This window comes from Macrosteles quadrilineatus, unplaced genomic scaffold (genome assembly GCF_028750875.1).
Source record: "Macrosteles quadrilineatus isolate MER2022 unplaced genomic scaffold, UCM_ALF_1.0 Scaffold_3__2_contigs__length_128488019, whole genome shotgun sequence".
NCBI classification, from domain to species: Eukaryota; Metazoa; Arthropoda; class Insecta; order Hemiptera; family Cicadellidae; genus Macrosteles; species Macrosteles quadrilineatus.
The window spans coordinates 118,762,418-118,786,830 of NW_026542596.1; the positions used below are offsets into that span (position 1 = coordinate 118,762,418).

The 24,413-nt window shown below is 36.1% G+C and overlaps 1 protein-coding gene across 2 annotated transcripts; it reads left to right on the plus strand.

Moving 5' to 3' along the window:
* The first annotated feature begins 307 nt into the window (after positions 1-307).
* LOC128991063 (fatty-acid amide hydrolase 2-A-like) lies at positions 308-24,400 on the plus strand. Of its 2 annotated transcripts, none has more exons than XM_054413791.1 (11): positions 308-395; positions 9,251-9,427; positions 9,891-10,110; positions 10,700-10,917; positions 16,542-16,653; positions 17,606-17,769; positions 19,092-19,238; positions 19,932-20,036; positions 21,664-21,831; positions 22,874-23,056; positions 24,211-24,400. In XM_054413791.1, exons 1-11 carry the CDS (start codon positions 360-362, stop codon positions 24,310-24,312), a joined length of 1,632 nt encoding a protein of 543 aa, XP_054269766.1. In that variant the 5' UTR covers positions 308-359; the 3' UTR covers positions 24,313-24,400. The 2 variants fall into 2 exon arrangements, with proteins under 2 accessions (XP_054269766.1, XP_054269765.1); XM_054413790.1 differs by lacking the exon at positions 308-395 and adding an exon at positions 6,214-6,298.
* Positions 24,401-24,413: the final 13 nt, after the last annotated feature.

Genomic DNA, 24,413 nt, shown 5'->3' on the forward strand with positions numbered 1-24,413 from the left:
TTATACTTTGCCTACAGTGGCAACAGGAATTCTATAGAATGATTAGGCAAAGTATATAATGAGCTGTATTTCATATGCCTGGTTCATTTTATGCATTGAATATAGGCCTACTTCACCTGTAACATTATACAATATTGTAAGGTTCCGAAGACGAGTCGCGAGTTCCAAGGAAGAAAACAAACAGGATAAGGATAACAAGGACAAGATGAATGTTATTCTTGATCGTCGTCGTCGGCCAGCCAGTGAGTTTCCTTGACAGTGACCAAGGTGGACTAGTGCTACAACGGTACTTGCACCTGAGGTCAGTTGTACAGACACTGTTGTAGGTTGTAGTGGTGTTGTTAGGTACTTCACGACAAATGGAGGACGAACACACACAGAGGCGGAGTAGACCAGTGAGTTATATACTTAGTTATTGATAGTTAATGAAATAACTAAGGATAAATTAGGGATGGCATGGATTGGTTCGACAAGTTGATACCGGAGACTACATATTTCACTTTCTCTAGTGAACTTACCAGCTCGTCATACTATGTTCATGCCAGTAGGCTTTGTATATGGACCACCTTTAGCGTATTTTTATTCGAATAGTAGGTAGTTTAACTGGATTGAGCTTATGTCCAAATCATATTTTCTCTCTTATTTTTTCGATACGATAATTTTTCTATAGTTCTCAACGAGTTATCTTTCAGTTTATTTTTTTTTATTTAGTGTAGGCTATGACAGAAATCAGAAATCGAAAAATCACTCTGTCAGATGCTTGATTAAAGTAACTATTTAACCTTTTAGGTTTAATTGTTGCAAGGAAGTTGACAAAGTTATAGTTATGTATTGAATTCAATCGAAGTAATCCCAAACTATAGAAAATTTGTATACTTATTGAATCTTTTTATATGAGAACTCAACCGAAACTCAAACACTTTGAAATAAACTGCATCAGCAAACTGACACATACTTTTCTCCCATCAGCTTGTCAAAACCCCTGAAATGGGTAAGCCGTGGGATCTTTTAAGGGGAAAATCATAAAACATGCAATAAATTGTGAACAGTAATTAATTATTGTTAGGGTAGGGGAGACCGGGACTGGTTGTCACATGGTCTGGTTGTCACAAGTGTTGTAGTTCCTCTATTTTCCACTAGAATGCACCGATTTGTGCTTCAGCCTACGCAGCATCCTTCCGTTGTTTGTTCAAAGTAGTATCAGACCCTTAAGTAAACAGGTGGTTGTGTTGTGTCCAAAAATTTTTTTTCAACTGGCTGAGTAAGTTTTTCTTCATTGACATATTACAATACTGTACTGTAGTACTTAAGTAATTTGTTTATTGCTAAGGTGTTTATGAAAGGTCACATTTAGAGGTATATTTATGTGTGTTAGAAACTAGGCTTAGCAGATAGGTTAGGTCTGTGGAGCCGGCTTTTCAAAAAATATGGCGTCGGGGCTGGTTGTCACAAATTGACGGGGGCTAGTTGTCACATGTGATAAGCAACCCCATATTCGTAGACTATTGTTTTTTTTTTTTTAGAAAAAATATGCAAAGGTATATTTTAAATCTATGCAACAAATACCAAACACTCCAAATCCATTCCTAAAAACATTCTCAAAGGAAAGGGATGGATTAAAAAAGAGGTGCGCAAAAACACGAAAAATCAAGGTGGACGAAAGTTCTGAAAGTAAGAAGACGACTCATGTTTTTGTATAATATGTTTGGACTCCTTCACAAATAGCCGTCCGGGCGTAGAATGGGTTCAGTGCATGGAATGTAAACTTTGGGCTCATAGTGCTTGCACAGATGGATACAAAATTTTGTCTGTCGAAAACGTGAAAGCAACTTTGTTGATGCAGATAGTGAATGACGACCCAACCTTAATAAAATGGACAGAATATGTTAATTTTTCAATAATTCTTCTTTGAATACTTCTAGCTACTTACAGTGTTCATGAAATGTATTTGTACTTAACAAATAACATAAAAAAACAAATATTTTGTTATTTTGACTTTGACAACAATTTTCTCATATAAAATGTATGTGACAACCAACCCCAAGTTGTGAGACAACCAACCCCGACCCAGGGGCTTGTTGTCACACTTGCAAAAATATATAAAATACTAGAGAACCCGTGCGGCTCAATGAGCCGCATAGTATGAAACATAACGCCGAGGAAAACGTTATGTTTAAATTCGAGTAATTCTAGTTACATCTTAGAGTTGTTTAAACACTTGTTGGAAACTAATTTTATCTCTATTTGTGTCGTCAAGGTTCGCCTACATTATTTCTGCTCTCAGTTTTAACCTATAACTTCTAATGAATGCTAAACGATCTGCTTCAATTCGAGCTAACATGTTGCAACGAAGTTTTTCCAGCATTGAGAATTTAAGAAAATTGTTGCCTAGACATCCCCCTAATCAAACGAATTTTCTCCGTAGAGAATCCTGAAAAGTGGAGTGATATCAACCATTTAATGTGCTCCATTTTTTACCCACAAACTCTGGGTTATCAACTGGAAAGCCATAATATGCTTTGAATAGGCTTAAGCAGCATCACCATGAAATAGGTTAGATAACAATATAAACAATAAAAACATAAGGTCCGCCAAAATTTGGTATAATCTTACTACTTGAACTTATCATAGTCAAGGCATTATTATTGTTTGTACTAATTTTTTTGAGATCTGTCAACTGTCAGTGTCAGAAGTAAACATTTCTCGCATGCATTCATTTGATCTGACATTAGGCAAGTTTATTTTACCATCGTGACAACACGATGTGCTTCGTATATTTTTTCCCTTCCATAGTAAGTTGCATAGCAGAACTGGCAAATACTATTATTCATCTCACCAAGTGAATGTGTATCTGGATGGGTATCTGTTAGACCAGGCCTCTCTTTTTCTACTCTCCTTATACGCATAAGATACCTTATTATTAATTGTCTCCTCCTCCCGTTTTCAATATTTCTTCTTTGAACTTCAGGCATTTTCCGTTCTTCCAACAAAACTGATTAACTTGGTCTTAACCTACTGAATATTAAAACATCCATATTTACTCCCAAAAAGCTAAAAGGTTTCTTTTTATAAACAGCTGTTTTTTTGTTTTTAAATTTGTTCTATGTATTTCTTATGGGGAAAACCCGACCTTTGAGAGGGTCTCACGCCCTTAAGAGTAGACATTTTAAAGTTCTAAAACCTTATTACAAAACTACATATTGAGACGAATCTTTTGACACCTTAAACGTTGAAATTGGTCCACAAATAAGGGAGGAGTTGCGTTAACAAAATACGGCTTCACGTATTATATATATAGAGATATTTTTTAATATACTTTAAATCACAATAACGTTTTGAAAATTAAAGCAAACGTGCACAAAAAGGTAAAAATGTAAATGGGATAAAGTTCAACTCATTTACTTAAGTAGAAAAAAAAAATAAAAAAAAAATTTAAAAATTGCGACAACCAGTCCCGGTCTCCCCTACATCATTCCATACATTTTTGGTACTTGGTAGATAAAAGGACCATGAATACATAACGTACTAAATTTGAATCAAAAAGGTTCGAGCCATTTGGTGAACATCCGATTTCCCGTTATGGGATGGACTTCAAAATTAAAAAAAATATAACTTCCAGAGATATTGTTAATTAGTACTCACATAGAAAAATGTAATCAAAATCGCACCACAACAGATGTGGTCTGTAGTTCTGTTCACATCCGGCTGTATCACTTTTGTTCCGTGGTTTAAGGCAAATTTCTTTACATTTAAAGGGCTGTTTTCTTTACATCACTTTTGTTCCGGGGGTCAGCAAGTAGATTTCGGGACCAGCCGGAACATCACTTTTGATCCGCGGACATCTCTCTTGTTCCGCAAGAGAGGGGGCTGTACTCTCCCTCACCCAAATAAATACTCTCTTACGCATTCCTAATTCTTTCATTCATGCGGACTTTAAAACTCGTTAAATTATCATTTCCTCCTTAACAAAAATATCAATAATTATAATAATTTAACCTGACTAACCTACCTAACATATGAAAGAAAGAATTGAGGATAGCGAAAGAAAGGATTTAGGGGATTTAGTGCAGTCCCATCTCTCACGGAACAAGAGAGATGTCCGCGGAACAAAAGCGATGTTTCGGCCGGCCCCGAAATCTACCTGCTGACCCCCGGAACAAAAGTGATGTAAAGAAAACAGCCCTTTAACTGCAGAACAAAAGTGACACACGCTCACATCCACACAACGACATCATTTCGAAAACAACTTTTTTGAGTTCATGGGATCTAAAACTCAAACTCGTACATTTGGACAAAAATAATAATTACTCTACATAGAAGAAAAATTAAAATTGATGTGATTTATATTTCTCTCGAATTAACAATCACTAGCTTATATACAGTAGGTATTGTAAACTTAACAAAGAAAGTGATTATTTTTACTAGCCTTTATACTAATATCCGTTGGTATCCATTATTATGTATTTGTCATTTATTGATAAAGGATTTATGCTTGAAATCGAGAAACAGACATGCCAGTTTGTGGTTAACATTGACTTTATTATTGACTTTAGCTAGTTTCATTAAAGGCATTGTAACCAGACAGAAAGTCGTAAAATTGACTATAATGACTAAACATGCATTAGTTACATCTGTTGAATCGTGAAACTTCAAGGTAAAACTAATATTCTGTTTACTTCCCTACTTTGAATTATTTACAAGTTGTGAATCGTTATCTTTCGATCGTCAAATGTCGTCAAGAACTAATTATTGATGTTTAATCTGATCCTTCCTGTATTCTAAGTCATAAACAAGCTCTCAGGATATTCTGATGTGCCTCATTCTAAGAAACAGAATGGTAATATTTCTTGGCTAATTTCTCTTGTAAGAACATTTATCTAAATTGCATTCTTCTTTATTTTCCTGCGCTAACAATAATACGAAGATTTTTGACATGGTATACCAAGGTGTTATGAATCGATAAGTCATAGAGAAAAAATACGATTGAGTCACACAAAAGTTCCAATTGTAAATAGAAAAATGCTATACATTACTGATCGCCTACGTTTCGCAGACTATTTTATTTTAATATTTTGTCCGTTGAAATGGAAGAATTCGAATATGTTAACATTGCATGTTTGTCTATCGGTCATAAAAACTTGAAAAATTAATACGGTTATGTGTACTGTACACAATGTGTATGATAAAATGAAGACGAAAAACTTACATAAAACACCCCCGCCACAGCAAACCTTAGAGCGGACTTCCATTTGTCTGATTATATTCAACTTATTATATTCCTCATTTATTCCCTATTTAAATAACATTATGATTAAAGAGTGCTTAGGTTTGCTGTTACAGAGAAGGGAAAAGGTGCGTTTTTATGTCAATAATAAGTTATTGTATGAAATAAATACATTTGCCAAATTAGATAAAATATATCCATAAACAAAAAAGCAAACTAAACCAGTTAACTATTTCTCCGTAACATAGCATTTTTTTACAGGGTTTTAAATGTTTTCGGTCTAATTTTTATCGTACCGTACAAAAACGTTTCTATGTAAAATATTTACGATGACTGTAATAAAAATGTCACATTATTACGTTTTAAGAGTGAAATAAAAAAACCATTTTTGAAAAATCTCAAAGCCCCATAATATTTTGTTCTTGTTACCCGCATTAATTAAATCACGCTATAGGGTACTAGGCTATGAAATAAAACAGGAAGTTGAAAACATCGTTGATTATGTGTAGGTTGTTTGAGATTAACCTTAAAGGTATTTTAATCCTTTAAAAGGTTATTTAGTTTATTTATTTATCAGTCCTAATTACCTATCAATGTTAACTCTCCATAGTTTTATTTAACTGCATATAAAATCAACAAAACAGACCAATTTATTTACCTCAATAAATCTCCAATATCAAAACAACTTTGTAAAATGAAGCATGTTTAATAAACATCAAACACTAGAAACAAACTACCTTAATGTTTTACAAACAAAGCACGTACAGTTTAGGCAACACAAAGCGCAGAGCACAGTGTCGCCAACCTTAAATACGTGACCACCGAATTAACCTCTGCCACAGCTTATACAGCAGGGTCTCATAATGTTTGTCAACAATTAGCTTCATTGTTGAACCATATGATTGAGAAGGGGAGAAGAGGTGGTACATCGTGGGGGGGGGGGTTATCTATCAGCTGTTCCAAGGCCAGGGAATCCCCACAACTGTTGTGACTGTCTGTATGAGTGCATGAGTGAGATCTACTATGAAAACAGCTGTGCAGGGAGTGCTCCAGCTAGCTCTACGAGAACAGCTGGTATTTGTTATCATTGTTGTATTTTTTGTAGTTCCTGATCTTAGCATAATTCACTTGAATTACCGGTACTCGTATGATATTAATGTAGTTTTTAAAGTAGTTTAGAAATTGTTTGGAATGAGTGTTCTTTTGGGGGGTTAGCTACCTACACATTTTCTAAAAATTTTAGAAATTTTTAAACATTTATTTTAGTACCTATTTAGGAAATAATAACTACAAAAGTACTACTGGTGGAATAAGTTGTCTTCGGTTAGGTTTTTGATCAGGAACTAACCCTTCCAATATTTGAGGCTTCACTTATAAATACACAATCAATATTAACATTTTACTCTGAAATATGTCACCTATACATTTCCAAATTTACTTACCTTGGCTTTTCTGTATCCAATTAGTTGCATCATCTACTCAAACTAACAGGATTTAGCTGTCAATTCCTCTCTCCTACTCTTTAAGTTTATTTTAGTAGAAACCTAAAAATACTAACTAACTTATATTTATGTTGATTATATTTTAGGAATTTTTTATTTATACTTTAGAAATTAATTTTTTACTTAAGAGTGTTTTTAGAAGACTAAATATTTATACATTTCACAGTCCAATTATTCTTTTGAAACATGTATTTTGTGGTCAACTTATGGTATACATGGAGGTTTTTCATACAATTATCTGTTTACGATTTTAAAATGTACCTAAAAAAATGTATTCTATATCCTAATATACAGTGGTAGAAATGGTATTCATCAACCACAAAAATGACGAGATATCTCAAGCTATGCACATTGCAAAACAAATTCAATTAACTTCTGGATTACATGTATTTGAAACCTTTATATCTTTAGTAAGATCATTAAAAAAAAATGAGGGTTAGCAATTTAAGAAATTTTTAGTTGATTTTTAAAGTAAGTCTCATTTTCATGCTGCCTCAAAATCCATTAAATTTTTTAAATATCAACTAATAAACCTCTAATGAAAATACATTTTGATCATAAGCCAGCATACTGAATAGTACTAAGAAGCAAATGAGTCTAATAACATTTGAAAAGAACATCTGTTTCCCAAATGCCACAGTAAACATAGGCCTAATGTAATGTTCACTTCCACAATCAATGAAAATAAAATTCTATGAAAATAAAAGGCCTACTGTAGTTTCAGAAGGAAAAAACTCTACACAATGTGTTTTTTTTTGCTACATAGTATATCAGAAATCACAAAGCAGAAACAATAAAAGGCCAAAAAGCAATGACCCAAAGCCTTATCAGTCAGCTGTTATCAGAGGTCTATTGTTGCAGCTGAACTTTTACCTTTGTTGTCTGTGGTTCAGCAAAATCTTATCACAATTTTAACATTAAACTTTTATTTTTAAATAAAAGTAATAATGGGACATTTTCAAATTGTGGAATTGTTTTTACCAGCATTCTAGAATATTTTCTGCAATGTAAAAAATATAGATTTTTTATACATACTACCGATGTTACTTATGATTTAACTTTAGACATACAGGTACTTTAATATTGTTCTAATGGGTGGTAATAATGTTGGCTATTTTACATTAATATAAAAATAAACATTTCATGTTGTGACTAGTTTGGAGTGGTTTTGTCGTAATGACGAATAAGAATAATTGTATGACAGCAAAAGCACCTTAAAAATAAACATACTGTATTTTATTTCGATAAACTTTTTTCCGGTAAAGATATAGGTATACAGACTGTCCCAAAAGTCCCGGACCGGTTTAATATTTTCTAAACGACAACAGATAAATCAATAAGATTTTGCACAACAACACCACACCTAAAAATCTACTTTTTTAAGGAAATATCAATTTTCTGTCACATCATGGAGACGTCCCACAAGGAGTCAGAAGGAAATCTTAAATAGAAGCATAGGTTGAAATGTACATCAAATTAAAGGTCTTTGCTAGCAGAATATAATGCCGCAAATTTGAACTCAAACGGACAACCGAGTCAAGAATGACAGTGGTTCAAAGATTCATCTAATTTGCATTGCTATTATACGCTTACTCCTCGGGGGGCACAGCCTTAGAATCGGAAGAAAATTGTTAACGTAAGCATAGGTCGATATGCACATCAAATTAAAGGTCTTCCCTTGTAGATTACAATGCCGTAAATTCAAGCTCAATAGAAGGCCTGAATAAAAAATGGCAGTCGTTCAAGGATTCAAAATGGCAGATTCAAGAAATCTTTGAACGGCTGCCATTTTTTACTCAGTTATCCGTTTGAGTTCAAATTTGCAGCATTATATTCTGCTAGTAAAGACCTTTAATTTGATGTACATGTCAACCTATGCTTCTATTTAAGATTTCCTTCTGACTCCTTGTGGGACGTCTCCATGGTGTGACAGAAAATTGATATTTCCTAAAAAAAAGTAGATTTTTAGGTGTGGTGTTGATGTACCAAATCTTATTGATTTATCTGTTGTCGTTTAGAAAATATTAAACCGGTCCGGGACTTTTGGGTCAGTCTGTATATATTTATATCACACATTATTAAAACTGAGCAATTAACTTGCTGATAAACAACATTTTTAAAACATGAATTTGTAATTTTTAAATAGTCAACGTTTCGAGGGGTGTATTGGAGTGGGAACGGATGGGAATGGCGTTCCTACTCCAACTTTTCAAATAGTCCTATATATTGAGCCTATTAGAGAGTTCTTAGAGAATGAAAGCTCCCTCTCTGGACATTTTACGACCATCCCTCTGAACGTTCTAACTATTTTTTTTTTTAGTTTATCACCATAAAATCAGGTATTGCCTGTGATCAGGTAACAATACTGACTTGGAAAAAGTTGCACCAACACATCCCTACCTGTTACATACCTTATACCTTTCAAATCCCAAAACAGGGTTTATTTACTGCAATACCGTTAAGACATTGGACGAGACTTGTTTTTCCCGTTACCATGGTTCTAAAGGTGTGCTACATTCTCCAGCTGTTCTCATGGGTTGCTCGCAATGTGACCGGGATGTCCGTGGGTGCGCTACGCTGCGTAGTGTGGCCCGTGACGGCTGTGAGTGCACTCAAAGAGCGCAAGACTGTTTCTCCTGTCACGAACCCTCTCCTGCTGCTGACTGCTGGGGAGCTGGCACGTCGAATCAGGACCAAACAGGTAAAGTAATAGTCAATGGTATAAGTTTAGTTGTGGGATCTTTGTGCTGCTAGGCAGTGTTGGACTGATGGGCGGAGTTGCGACTATGGTGGTGAATTCAAGGTGGTGAATTTTTGAGTCTAAATTAGGTTGGAAATTTTCTTTTTTTCTACAGGATGATGGCTTTATGAAACTTAAATATATATAGATTTGTAATAAAGAAGCTAGATAACTTTGGACGTGGGGACAGTAGGCAGTGGAGTACGCCTACAGAGGTTAACCGTCAGTAAAATATACTAAATTGTTATATTCTAAGCTACCTACCACTCCCTACAACTCCTTTTATATGACTAACATAGGTCAGTTAATTGAGTGTATTAACAAATTCCTTGCCTCCTAGTTTAGTTAGGAAATAATTCTTGGTAAAAAGACATCATTATATTCAACTAGAGAAACAAATTATCAAAGTTCTCATAATTTTCAGGTATCCTGCTCAGAAGTGGTGGCTGCTTACATAGCTAGAGTACAGGAGGTCAACCCGTTGGTCAACGCGGTTGTGCAGGACAGGTTCGAGGCTGCTCTCAAAGACGCGGCACTGGTCGATGCTCTTCTAGCCTCGGGCCAATATTCTGAGGCTGAGCTCGAGGCTAACAAACCTCTTCTGGGCGTGCCATTAACAGTAAAGGAGACTATCGCTGTTAAAGGTAAATGTTGAGTTTTGATTTACTAAAAGTGTTACCTTTGTTTGGACGGGATGTTAGAAACTAATTGAGCTGACAAACCGCAGTCTGTGATAACATTGAAATAAAAGGGTCTTTTAAAACCCAATTAAGTAAAAGCTCTGACTGTTGATACAACTAGACATTCCATCCATCATTAATTTTGTCACCGTGATTTTAATAAAAACCATCATAATTGATGTGAGCCACCAACAGATTGTACTGACTCATTGTTCTTAAATTATTGTGAACGGACTCATCAGTTTTGATGTTTGTTAGTTTTCACGTCCAGTGCCTTTGGACCACTGAAATCTGTCATCGCTTGCTGATTGGTTCCTGGAATCTGGTACCCAACTTCAGCTGCCTCTCTATTAGGTATCTTAGGATCTGAAGTAAATTACAAAATCTTAAATATATAAAATGAAGTAGGTGTACGCGTACATCTATTGAAATGTTGTGAGTTAACAAGAGGAATTTTCTCCCTACTCCAGCAATTTTAGTGAGTATTTGATAACCACAAGACCCCTCGATTTTAAACGTCCCCCTCCGAAAATCATAAAAAATCTTATTGCAGGTATGAGTAACAACGGTGCCTTCAGTCTAGTGGAGTCCCACATAGCTGAGGAAGACGCAGACATCATCAGACTACTGAAGGCAGCTGGAGCCATACCCATACTGGTGTCCAACACACCCGAATTGTGCATGAGCTGGGAGACCTTCAACCCACGGGTGGGCACGACCAACAACCCGTACGACACCCGACGCACACCCGCTGGGTCCTCAGGTGGGGAGGTATGTAGAGAAGCTTTGAATTCAGCAATTCTATTCTGGGTATTTTGTTAGGGTTTTTAATTTTAGCGTTTATTAGAAAAGAGTTTAGATATTGCGGGATAGATCAAAATAAATATAACACTGATTGTCATTCATGAGGCTATGGATAATGTCTAAGCAAAGATGGCGACTAAAAGATGCATAAGTGGAGAATAGATGCAGAGCCGTCTTTATAAAATGCAAGGCCTGGGGCAATACATAATTGCGAGGCCTTGTTTAACCAAGCTCACCGGGGGGTCTGGGGGGTACGGAGGTCCCCCCCAGCTGAGAGGGGGGTCCGGGGGTCCCCCCCCCCGGAAAATGTTTGTAAAATTATACTTGTAAAGTCGTAATTTTAAGCACTTTGACAAAAAAAATGAATATTTTACACTCTGAAAATGGGCGTGAATATTATTGCTAATTACACATATTATTGTTCCAATTCCAAAGTGGATATCATAAATATTGCACACGAAATTCTTCACAATCATTAATAAAAAAAAAATTAACACTTCTCCTTTACTGTGGATTGTGAATTGAATTTACACTTTGTAAATTAAACAAAGTGGCGGGACGACAATTAATAGTAAATGCTCATAGGCTAACTTGTTTATGTACTTTTTGTCAAGATAGGTTTATTGTGTTTACGGCAGTTGGTCTGTAATGGGGGTTTTAAAGGTAAAAAAATTACCTATAATTGTCAATGAGTTTTTAATAATAATTTAAAAGAGGTAGTATCATTACAGCGTAATTGATTAACAGTATTACTTTTTACTTTAATGACAAATATTGTCATAGGTTTATGTTTATTGCGAAATGCGAGTAGTTTACAGTCAGTCTTATCCACGCTGATTATCCATTCAATCCAGTAAACATTTACATCTGTAAATAAATTTAACTTAATTAATCATACAATAGAAGTTTAATGGCACCAGTACCAGTAAGAGTAAGCGTATGACTCACTCACATTCACCGGGGTGGCTGCCGCGAGGCTCGGGTTCCGTCATCGCCGCCGAGCTGTCAAACGTTGTTTGATATTCTTCTGTGTTTTAAATGTCGTTCGTAGGTTTTTAATTGATACAACAATTGATATAGGTTAATTCATAATAAATAAGACATATTTTAGGCACATGTATCTGTCTGTCATTTATTTTTTTATTTTCATTCCAAAACATTAACTTATTTCTAGCGATAGTAAGGCATCGCCGGGCAGGCCTCGCCAGGCAGGCCTCGCTGGGCAGGCCTCGCCGGGCAGGCCTCGCTGGGCAGGCCTCGCCGGGCAGGCCTCGCTGCACGAGGCCTTCTCCGGCGCGAGGCCTGGAGCGGCCGCTCCACTCGCTCCACCCTAAGGACGGCGCTGAATAGATGGAAATAAAGTTTAGAGTTACCTAAACAAAATGTGAAAGATCAATTGGGTCCAGTTTCAAAGGGAGTTTAGATTTTACCGGAGAAACTGGCCTTCTCCCAATCACTTCGGTAGAATGAAACATGGAAGATGAACAAGGCTTGTGTGTAAGCTACTAAAAGTTGAATCAGTCTTTTAGGAAATCAAAGTTTAATGTGTTACCCAGTTTTAAGAACTTTTTTTGATTAAGTTACCTTATGTTTTGTTGTTTGCCTTTTAGCCCAGTCAATAAATGCTTTTTATCGCAACTAAATGGTGGAAAGCTGGATTTTGTATATGTGATAGAACCACATGAGAAGTGTATTTTCCCAAAAGTCCCCACTTCTACCCCTTGAGCTTTCCCCCCCACCCCCCTCCAAACATAGAAATTGCAGTGTTTTACTTAATTGATCATAAGTCGAATACTATGTCAGCTATCGAGCTGCAATTTGTTTTATTTTGTTTCTGATTAGTTTTCCTACAACTTTTGTATTTATAACATTTTTCTAAAACCAATACTTAGGGAGATATAAAATTTAAACTTCGTTAAAAGCTTTGTTTCAGAGTGCAAAATTTTGTTTTTATCTATGTATACTTTTAATTAGAAATAATACGCAAATATGGTTCAAACAAAAGTTTTAGTACGTTTTTCAAGGTTTACAAATATATTATTGGTTAGTCATCTAGGTGACCGGGTGAAATGCTGGGCGTCGGCAAAGAGAGCGCGTGCGGGCTAGTTGAACACCTCTGCGCTGCGTCATCGCATCTAGCCCAGCCAATAAACGCACAAACTGCCTTTTTTCGTAGCTAAACAGTGGAAAGCTGAGTTTGTTATATGTGATGGAACCACTTAAGACATGTATTTTCAAAAAGTGCCCGATTCTCCCCTTGAGCTTTCCCCCCTAATCCCTTCCAAACCTGGAAATTACAGTCGTTCACTTTACTGGATATAATTAAAATTCTACGCATTCCATCGTAGTGAAATTTGATTTGTATTATTTATAATTAGTTTATCCAATTTTTTTTACTGAAAGGTTTCTTATAAGACTATATCCAAAGAGATATAGCATTTTAACTTTTTTTATGTTTATGTTTTAGAGTACACAATTTTGTTTTAGCCTCTATATATTTTTTCGAAATAAATTACGCAAAATGTTTTAGAAAGAAAATTTTTGTATGTTTCTTAAGGTATATAAATATATATTTGTTTAGTCATCTAAAAAAACTGATGTAGTGTGGGCGTCGGCAAAGACAGCGCGTGCAGGCTTCGCGCAGCGCAGCCCCGCCCGTCGATGCATAATAAGGACCGGCACCGTTAAGTTCTCAACTGTTTCATAAAAATCCTAAGACTCCCTAATTTGTAGCTTACTTTACTACCAAAACAATCTGTTTCCAATCGAAACAGTGACTAAATGAAGTACCTCGCGGTCAGTAAAAACTTTCATCGACCCACTAATCCTTGATACAAACTGCGTCATTGTTATGTCCCTCTCTTCACGCTTCCCACTAGTAAGGGTTAGCTTTCTGCTCTGCCATGAGTTGTAAGCCTGTGCTAAAATAATATCACGAACAACGTAGAAAACTGTTGGTAATATTTATAAGCCATTTTTAATCATGGTAATGTATACAAATTATAACCAGTCAATGTTAAAAATAACTTTTTTATTAAGTTTTTAATTTAAGATAACATGAAAACAATCAAATATTAGAGAACATAACGTCAACCAAGATTCACAGTATAGAGTCTCTAAAAATGATTGATCTCGACCACGTATTAGTGCCGTAAAGCAGATTCGTAATACATTGATGCAAATGTTTACGAAAAAACCCCAATTTGATTGACACATCTACACAATATGTTTGGAAAGGAAATTTGAATAATCTATCTGTATGTATCCCGTAAATAGTCTTGCCTGCATGTATGGGGACACAAATATAGTTTTTTATTTACTTATTGATAACTTTTGGATATATGCCTTATTACATTAATTAATTGGAAAGTAAATAAAAGAAAATACGTCTAATAGCCTAACAATTAAAACATAAATTTACCCTTATAATGTTACTCACAATTCTGTAAATATACATAAAAGAAAAGATAAAAGAAAAAGAGAAAAAATGAAAGATGGTAAGTGGTGGAAGATTTCGATTCGACACTCTAATCATCCTCAGACCCATAGGCGAATTGGGTCATCTCATCATTGGGTTCAGTAGGTTTCTTACGCAGCTTTATGTAATGCAATGTTTGTATCCGTGTACATTATTGTCAATAGGTGTAGCCGTAGACAGAAATAATTAAAACTATTATTATTTCAAGTGAGAAACGCGTTAAAACTGACAATAAATTTTTTTTTTTTTTTTTTTTTTTTTTTTTACTGTTTAGATCTTTACTGACCGCGAGGCGCAGTTAGTATAAATCTTGCGGAACAAAGCGAGTCCCATTGGTGGTAGATAATGGAAAGCACATTGTAATGCAAGGAAGAGCAAAGAGTATGTTTTTAAGTGATTTTTAAAGTATTTATTAGGCCTAGTGTTCTATACCTCAATCTATCAAACGTCTATTGGTCAAAGATGAAGAAATCAAGTATTACAGGTATTGCAAGTATAACAAGTAAGTAGGTAGAGATTAATTTACCTGAACCAAAACTGGTTATTATAAAGTAAATGATTGGGTTCCATCTAAATAATAATTGTTTTTGCAGTTCACGGTTAAGCTTGGATACAGATTGTTTTGATAGTAAAGTACAAAGTACAAAGCCTTAGCATTTGTATACAACCACAACCTTTGAGAACTTAGCGATGTCGGTGCCTACGACGCGATGCATCGACGGGCAGGGCTGCGCTGCGCGGATGCTTTGAAGAAGCCTGCACGCGCTCTCTTTGCTGACGCCCTCACTACATCAGTTCGTTCTGTCGACTAACCAAATATAAAAATATATTTATAAACCTTAATAAACATAGGTACTTAAATTTTGTTTCTGACACATTTTGCGTAATTTATTTCGAAAAAATATATAGAGGGTAAAACAAAATTGTGTACTCTAAAACATAAACATAAAAAAGTTAAAATGCTATATCTCTTGGGATATAGTCTTATAAGAAACCTTTTAGTACAAAAATTTTGGATAAACTAATTATAAATAATACAAATCAAATTTCACTACGATGGAATGCGTAGAATTTGAATTATTTCCAGTAAAGTGAACGACTGTAATTTCCAGGTTTAGAAGGGATTTGGGGGGAAAGCTCAAGGGGGGAATCGGGAACTTTTTGAAAATACATGTCTTAAGTGGTTCCATCACATATAACAAACTCAGCTTTCCACTATTTAGCTACGAAAAAAGGCAGTTTGTGCGTTTATTAGCTGGGCTTGATGCGATGACGCAGCGCAGAGGTGTTCAACTAGCCCGCACACGCTCTCTTTGCCGACGCCCAGCTCTTCACTCGGTCACCTAGATGACTAACCAATAATATATTTGTAAACCTTGAAAAACGTACTAAAACCTTTGTTTGAACCATATTTGCGTATTATTTCTAATTAAAAGTATACATAGATAAAAACAAAATTTTGCACTCTGAAACAAAGCTTTTAACGAAGTTTAAATTTTATATCTCCTTAAGTATTGGTTTTAGAAAAATGTTATAAATACAAAATTTGTAGGACAACTATTTAGAAACAAAACAAAACAAATTGCAGCTCGATAGCTTACATAGTATTCGACTTATGATCAATTAAGTAAAACACTGCAATTTCTATGTTTGGAGGGGGGTGGGGGGGAAAGCTCAAGGGGTAGAAGTGGGGACTTTTGGGAAAATACACCTCTCATGTGGTTCTATCACATATACAAAATCCAGCTTTCCACCATTTAGTTGCGAAAAAGGGTGTTTTATTGCATTCATTGACTGGGCTATTTGAGTTCTCAAAGTTCACTTGATAACGTATCTCACCACAGGGTGTAAAAGGTTCTATAATTAAAAATAAGTTGTCCTTACAGTTTGGTTTGGTTAAAAAGTTGCTGCAATCAACCGAAATTGGTGATTAACATCAGCTTACTCTGTCGATGACTAAATTTAACTCCTCTAAGTTTTATTCTAAAGGTTACAATTACATAGAGATGGGCTGCCTACATTTATCATTAGTCAAAGGTATTGCAGTACTTTTATTAAAACTTTTATTGAAACTAACATGAAATATTAGAGTCTAACCTAGTTTGCTTTGCAGGCTGCCTTGCTTGGCTCAGGTGCCTCTGTGATTGGTGTAGGCTCGGATATCTGTGGGTCCCTCAGACTTCCGGCAATGTTCTGCTGTGTCTACGGCCACAAGCCTACTCCAGGTTAGTATGCCAAAGGTATTTTGTTGATAGAATAAACATATTCTTGAAGCTAAAGAGTCAGACTTCATAACCAGGCATTATATCCTCAATAAGGAAACTATTTCTATGACAAATCCAGTAGGATTCTATCAAATAGTAATATCAGTACCTTTGTCATTTTCGTCTACAACAAAGTTATAGTTGGTTAAAGGATCTGTTGGATTAGCTTGAAACTTAGAGCATAGAATTTTCCTACTCAACAGAATGAGTGTCTTTATGATGAGTTTTAAATGAAAACCTGTAAAAAAGTAAGATTGGTAGTAAAGAGTAGCAGTAAGGTGCAAAGTACTAAGTATAGTGTCTAGGTTGAAAATCTAACATCATCCCCCTCGCCCTCATGTATTACAATGCTCCAGTTGGAGGAAGACCGTGTCCTGTGTGATAGGAATTTCCTCACAGTGCTCACCGTTGCGGGGGCTCTTCCTTGCTTGTAACAAGTATATATTTCTACCACAACGAACAAGAGCTGAAAGCGTACAGTTGTCTCATAAGCAATTTTCCTCTGTGGTGGTACTAAGATAAGAGCTTAATTAGAGGGTTGGTTGTCTTGTGTTTGTTTAAGCCGAGAACTATTTAAATTGCATTGGCCTACCCAGCTATTTTTTAACCTGACACTTACAAATAAATGCTGTCACCAAAATCATATTGACACTCATATAAGATATTTGCGCCTGTTATTTTTTGTGTGGTTCGTCTCCATATATATTTGTTTTGAACATTAGCAAAATATATATATTGTTGTGACAAGTAGGTAGGTATTCAACCAGATTGTTCTTGAATTTAAAGTTGTACAACAAAAGTACAAATTAAATACAGGGGCTTCAAAAGTTGTTATACCGTCCCACAACAAACTAAAACATATACATTAAATTCAATTATTTTACTATTTGTGTGTTTAATCCGTTGCTTTCAGGTTACGTAAGCAACAAAGGCCACAGACCAAGTTCTGACGATGAGAGTTGGGATAGGTTCTTTACCCTAGGGCCCATGTGCAGGTTTGCTGCGGATCTCCCCATTATGCTGCGAACTCTAGTCAATGACTCGTACAAAATACAGGAGCTGAGGCTAGATGAAGAAGTGAGTTATATATCCAAGTCTGTTAGAAGAATACCCTTTTTTACTCTTGTATTTGATGTCATCATGTGGTGCACTTAACATTATCAGCATAAAAGAAGAATTAGAGTTAGAGTGCAAGCCAGGGCTGCTATAGTAAATGGGCCTGGTGGGCCTGGGCCCATAGGGGCTCCCCAGCTGATTATATAAATAAATTATCCCGGTTAAAGAAACAGCTGATCTTGTAGTCTGAAACAAAGCTACAGAGATCATCTCAGGCCAGGCGCACACAGGCGATTCTGAGTCTAGCAACAGTTGCCTGACTAAAATGTTCACCATTGTTTTAAATTGGAGTGCGTACACCGAGGAAATAGTCTAGGAACAGTTGCGCAACTGTTGCAACCGATGTTCCCGGATCCAATTTGCCAGAGACAGCTCTGCGACTCAATTGTCACGGGACTATCGCTCCAGGTTTGGTATCCATTGAAGCAAGTAGGTATAGACGCACACACATGCGACTAAATTTTCGCTGTGTCGCTCAGTCTCACCCCCAGGAATTCAACTACTCGTGGCAAGAATTGTCACAATTGTTTGCTCTCTTTATGCTGTTTGATGTTTTTAGAAAATTATACTTAAATATGAGTCTCCGTGATGAGGATGTTGAACGATGAATTGATGAAGTTGAGAGTCTTTATATTTAAAGTCATTGAAAGACTATTCGGATATTTATTTGAAGAATAAGTTGAGGGATGAAGTGTCCTTAGCAGTTACTAAAGATTGGAACAAAAACCCAACACAAGAGGATAAAATCAAACAGCAGATTGTGAAGTACACAGCAAACTTTTACTATTGAGTCACTGAATTCAACTCCTTCATCGATAGGTCAAAAGAAAATGCCCCATTTACTAGCTAAAATTCCTAAAGTACATTCCACCATTCTTCGTGCCTGTTGTTGAAGACTTGTTTCACGACTAAAAAGTTGCCTTTGTGCGCACTCCAGCTCAACTGATGCTAGAATTCAGAGTCTCCGAGTGGGTTGCGCAACAGTCCGCCAATTAGTTGGGCAACTGTTGCTAGGCTCAAAGTCGCCTGTGTGCGCCTGGCCTCACGTGACCTACACTCAGCTTGCATTCATAATCAGCTTGAAATTCTCACCTTGGGTGTTGTCTCAGTGTTATGATAGCGATAAATAAATTATAAATGATAATCTGAAAATAACCCAAGAGCATTATATCAGTTCTTTTCTTGAGTAGAAATATGACAATGTTTACAACACTGCCTCTTATCTGACCATTTTCATATCTAGTATTTCTTCACCAATATCTGTGACCTGTTCTGGTTTATAGGTAGACGTTTCTCGCCTGAAAGTATTCTACATGGAAGACGACGGCCCAGACAAAGGTTACACGGATCCGATCAACCCAGAGATCAAGTTTGCCATGAGGAGAGCCGTCACCTATCTTCAAGACAAGTACGGTATACAGGCTACTAAGGTTTGTGTTCCAATGTAACTTTCTTCTCTTTTACCTTGATGTACTAAAGTTTGCTTTCCTGTAGTTTTAAGAATATTTCAACGATCAAAAATCTTTATTGCCGTTGATCCACACATTAAGCAAATACCTACCTAACGCTTACAATATAAATGAGATATTACAAAAATTTTTTAGGAGACTGTAAAACAATACTTGGTGTTGAGGGGCTCAAATGTGCAACTACATCATGCTTGTCACTCTGAATGATTCTCCGTAGCTCCTATCTCCTTTCAAAACCATCCAGTTATACTTTCTATATACTGGTACTTCCAAAACAGTTTTATTTGTGATATTGTATGTACATATGAGTTTATTTGTTACAAATAAATAACAACCAGTATATTTGATGACTGCTGTGTCTACACGATGCCAGCTGGCAGGCAGACTACTTGCCTCAGGGACTTGAAATCTGCCAGATAACCTGCGTGCTCTACTGGCCTCGTGTGAACGTGGCTTCAGAGCTTTATGTAGCTCATCAGTCATCACCTTTCCTTTCAAGATGTCACATCTTATGTGATTACAGCCCGTTACAGCGACTAAAAGCTTATTGCTTAAGAACTTTTGCGGAACTTGTATAATCACATAATTCATAAATTGTTTAAGAAATTCTTCTGACATAGGCACGATTTTGTTTAAACATCTTTATTTTTGTAGGCTAATATTCAAGGGCTGACTGGTATTGTTAACTATGCCACATTTATCATGGCCAGGATGAAGGGAATACCAAATGTCTTTCAGAAAGATGAAGCGAAACCAGATGTAAGTATATTTCCATCCTATATAATCAAATTCGCATTACAGTAATAGTATGTAATGAAGCTTTCTTGGACAGTTGAATAAATTAAATGTAAAACTTAAATTCAGTGATAGTGAAGTAATTAAAGTACACTAGTCATACTTACTTACCAGCACCCTACTTCTAAAATATTACATGGTGCGACCGACAAATTTAGAATGGATTTTTTGCATCAATTATATAAACTAAATTTGGATAAAACTTAAAAAATAGAAAAAAAGATTTGCAGTGGGTTACTACAAAGTGGTGTATCCTTGCGCTCATTCGACAAATAGAGAGGTCTACCTACAGCGCCTGTTTGAAAGCCTCCAGGTCTAACTCTCTCCAGAAGTGAATTGTAGAGCTTGCTAGTATAGTAGTTATAGCCCCTTTCGTGTCTAGGCATGACACCATCCCGATAAGTCAAGGAGATGGCCATGTCAAGTATTGTGTATGCGTTAAGCGTTAAGTCTTCCCATTTTGAAAATTCAGCATAGTTTTCCTTCAGTAATACTATGCTGTTTAGGATGTAATGGCTGCAAATGGTCAGTACCCTAATGTTCTTGTAGAGAGGTACAGTTGTCAGTAGACTTAATCACCCTCAGTTATTTTCTGAAAGAGAAAGATGTTGTGTGCCGTGTGTGTGAGGAGGGACCCCAAAGTGTGATGGCATAGCTTATGTGTCTTTGGAAGAGAGCACAGTAAGATATTATTTCTAGATAAACAGCGCAAGTTCCCTAAGAAGATACACAACTTGACACACACCTAGCCAACATGGTTCCAGAAGCCCATGAGTTTGACAGCTACTTCACCCAGGTGGCTGGGCTTAGTTTGCATAGCAATGCATAGGTTTTGTCTTCCTTTATTTTTAACAAGTTTTGGTTGAACCACTCAACCAGTAGCCTATATTTTATGACTGCTGTGTCTGGTTCTAGACAGAAGGGTTTTTGCCTCAGTGTGTCACTGGTTCATGGCGTTTCCTCTGATGATTGGTACAGTTTCGTCTGAAAACAGGAGAGTTTGTTTTTTAAAGACAGGTTGTTAATGACAATAGTGAAGAGGAGTGTGAAACGGACTGAGCCTTGAGGGACTCCATGCAGCAAACTGTTAACACCAGTGATTGCACTGCCAAAGGAGACAACTTTTTTGCTGCCTTCTTGGTAGGAGACAATATAGTATGTAGGTTTTATCCTGTACTTCCTAAGCTTCCATAATGGCATGGGAGACAACATAAAATGCCTTACTACATAGGACATGGAACACATTTACAGTTCTATCCATAAGGTTAGGAAGTATTATGTCTTCTGATCACTGTTCTTTGACTCTGTGACTTTATTTAGTCCCTCCTTCACCCAGTGGAGTCACCCAATGCTCATCATATTGTGCGTGAAGTAGAACAGGAACACAAATCTTTTGTGACAATCAGCTTTTAAATTAATGAAGGATATCTCTGCCAGAAGCATAAATTTTATTGGTGATCACATTGATGATCAAGTAATGCAATTAACTTTATAAACAATCTCTTTAAGAATCCATTAAAAGTGTACAATTTTGAAATAGTTTCAGCAGTGACAAATATTCTGAGCGTTTTCAATTTAATTGTCAATTTAGGAATGGAACAGTGTTTTTTCTACGTTTGCGAAACGTCTGGTCGGCCAGTCATCATCTTCCTTGAGCTGTCTGATGTATGCTCCTCTTAAAACTCTGGTGGACAATGTACCTCAAGAAGACTATGAGATAATGCTCAAGAAAAAAGAACACATTATGAACCAGTTCAAGGTAATAAAATCTAAACATTCAAATTATAAAATAAAATTAATACTATTTTGCCTATCGATAATCTGTTTGGTTGTAATAAAGCTAAAGCTGGGTTGACCTAGCAAAGAGCAGAGTGTGAAGAAGCAATTTTCTTCTCATATAACATTAACACATAACCATCAAACATCTAAACATTAGGCCCTACCATTAAATTACCTAAAACAAGATGAGATTGGACTCTGCTCTCCTCGCTCCTCTTCTGCCCCTTGGAAACCCAGCCATTAACAATATTAATATCACACATGGTGGGGAAAATTGAAACAGCAGGGAAGAAAAAGTCCCCTTAACTATTATTGGTACAAATAATATGGTCAGTAACAATTTCTTTCCTCTGGTTTTTCCTCGGGTTAATCACCCAGTGCACATCAGTGGAATATAAGAAAACACACTATTTAGGTAATTACTGGAAGGAGTAACACAGGCCGGGGGTTGAACGTTGAACCATATGTCAGTGGTGTTGAGGAGTCTGTTTCAAACTGCTTGTTACAGTAATCAAAACCTCCCCAAGATCGGTTATTTCTACCAACGCCCCAAAAAAACTTTTAGGCTTAACCTTCCTAAAAGTGCTATCATTGACTATATATAGTCAATGGTGCTATCTATGAACATATTATAAAAGATAAGTTTTCTAAGAACAATTTTAATTTGGTTGAAACAAACTTAGCCCAATTGTGTCTTTAAGATCACAAAGAAATAAAGGTACAGAAGAAACATTCAACTTAGGTGGTGTCTAGCACTATAGTCCCTGCACAAAGTCCAACACCATCCTCATTTACTACAATGTTCAAGCTGGAGGAAGAACCTGTGCCTTGTTTGATAGAAATTTATGTATAGTGCAAGCCGCTAGGACTCTTTGTTGCTCGTCACAAGAATATTTCCAACATAACATACCAGAGCTGAAAGCTCACTGATATCTCATAAGCGTGTTTCCTCTGTACTTTAATTCTCTGTGTTAAGACCAATTTTGCGACCCCTGTTAGAGTTAACTCTGTTTTGTGTCCAGGAGTTGTTGGGAGACAACGGAGTGTTTCTGTACCCCGCTTTCCCACAAGCTGCGCACTTCCACGGGCAAATCTTCTACAAGTTCCTAAACACCGCGTACCTGAGTGCTTTCAACGTGCTGGAACTTCCAGCTACAGCTGTTCCTCTAGGACTCAACAGAGAGGGCCTTCCTATTGGCATACAGGTAACAATGTTTAGCAACTGATAATTAATTTTATTTTCACCACACCACACAGTAAGCAGCTGTTTTATACAGTATTTAAACCAGAAAGTTTACCAGAAAGTAAAGTGGAAAGTATTTGAGCCAGAAGCAACCATTAAAGACAGCTGGAATCCAGTAATTTTACCAATCACTCTCACAGTGAAATAACTAAGTTTTGTTTTCCAGCAAGGGTAGATTAGGTGAGTGGTGGCAGGCCGCCGTTGTGACTCACACGTCTGATGCCACAAATGCCAGTACGATGTTTATGGCACAGCAGATTGCACAGTGTGATCTGTGATTTTTTAAATTAATTTAAATATAAATAAACCTGATGATACAGCAATTCTTTGCTGGTTTAATCAGTTTTGTGACACAGGAAGTGTTTTGAAAGGACGTTCACCTGGCCAGCTAAAAACAAGTGATGAAAAAGTAAAAGAAATCCGAAAATCCTGCATCGGGATCCCAAAAAATCAATTTATCAGCAAATTATTCAGTTAAACATACCTAATTTGATACTCTATGATGTTATTCATGAAAGATTGAGACTTTGTGCCTGAAAAGTTCAGTTAAGACATCAGATTAAACCTGCTGATCGTAAGCATACATACTTAATTAGCCCGTTTTATGCTCATATGAGATTGATGCCATACCAATCCAAATTTTAATAAATTTTTCTGAATTTTATTGAAGTATTGAAAAAAAATTTAGTTCTTTCCCCTTCCATTTGACGTTTAAATCGTTTTATTATCTTTAATAGTGCCCAAGCAATGGCCGTTTAAAGTCCCTGCATTCTCTTTCGTAGACCCTCAGTTCTACCAAATTTAATATTCTTATTAACTGAATTAGGTTTACCATTGTAACATATTATGACAAGTTTCCTAATTTTTAAATTTTTTAAAATTCTGTTTAATCCCTTTTAAAGCACTTACTTAACTGTAAAAAAGTTAACTGTAAAAAGCTGTATGTAACTGTTAAAAATGACACTTCATGTATAAATTCTTTTGTAGAAAAGTCTAGACTAAAAGCCCTAGCTTTCCTTGAAAAAACGTACACCAGTACTTTACGAATGCACTAACATATATCGTGACTATTTTTTATGGTTAACCATTTCATCCAGATAATATTTTTTTCTACAGGTTTCTGCATGGCAGAAGCAAGACAGATTGACCATGGCCGTAGCTGCTGCCTTAGAGAAAGAGTTTGGGGGCTGGATTCCTCCAAGTCAAACCAAAAGATAGATTCTTCATTAAAAATTGTTATTATTGAAAATGTTATGCATCACACTAAGTGAAAAGTTTACTTTTATGTGAATTTAATCATCAATAAACTTTTGTATTTA

Bases quoted from the DNA above. Each gene is read 5' to 3' on its own strand.
- LOC128991063 (XM_054413790.1), top strand. From the start codon at position 6,248: ATGAAAACAGCTGTGCAGGGAGTGCTCCAGCTAGCTCTACGAGAACAG. The intron at 10,918-16,541 runs GTATGTAGAGAA...TTTGCTTTGCAG, and splicing joins CTGGGTCCTCAGGTGGGGAG to GCTGCCTTGCTTGGCTCAGG. The intron at 16,654-17,605 runs GTTAGTATGCCA...CGTTGCTTTCAG, and splicing joins CGGCCACAAGCCTACTCCAG to GTTACGTAAGCAACAAAGGC.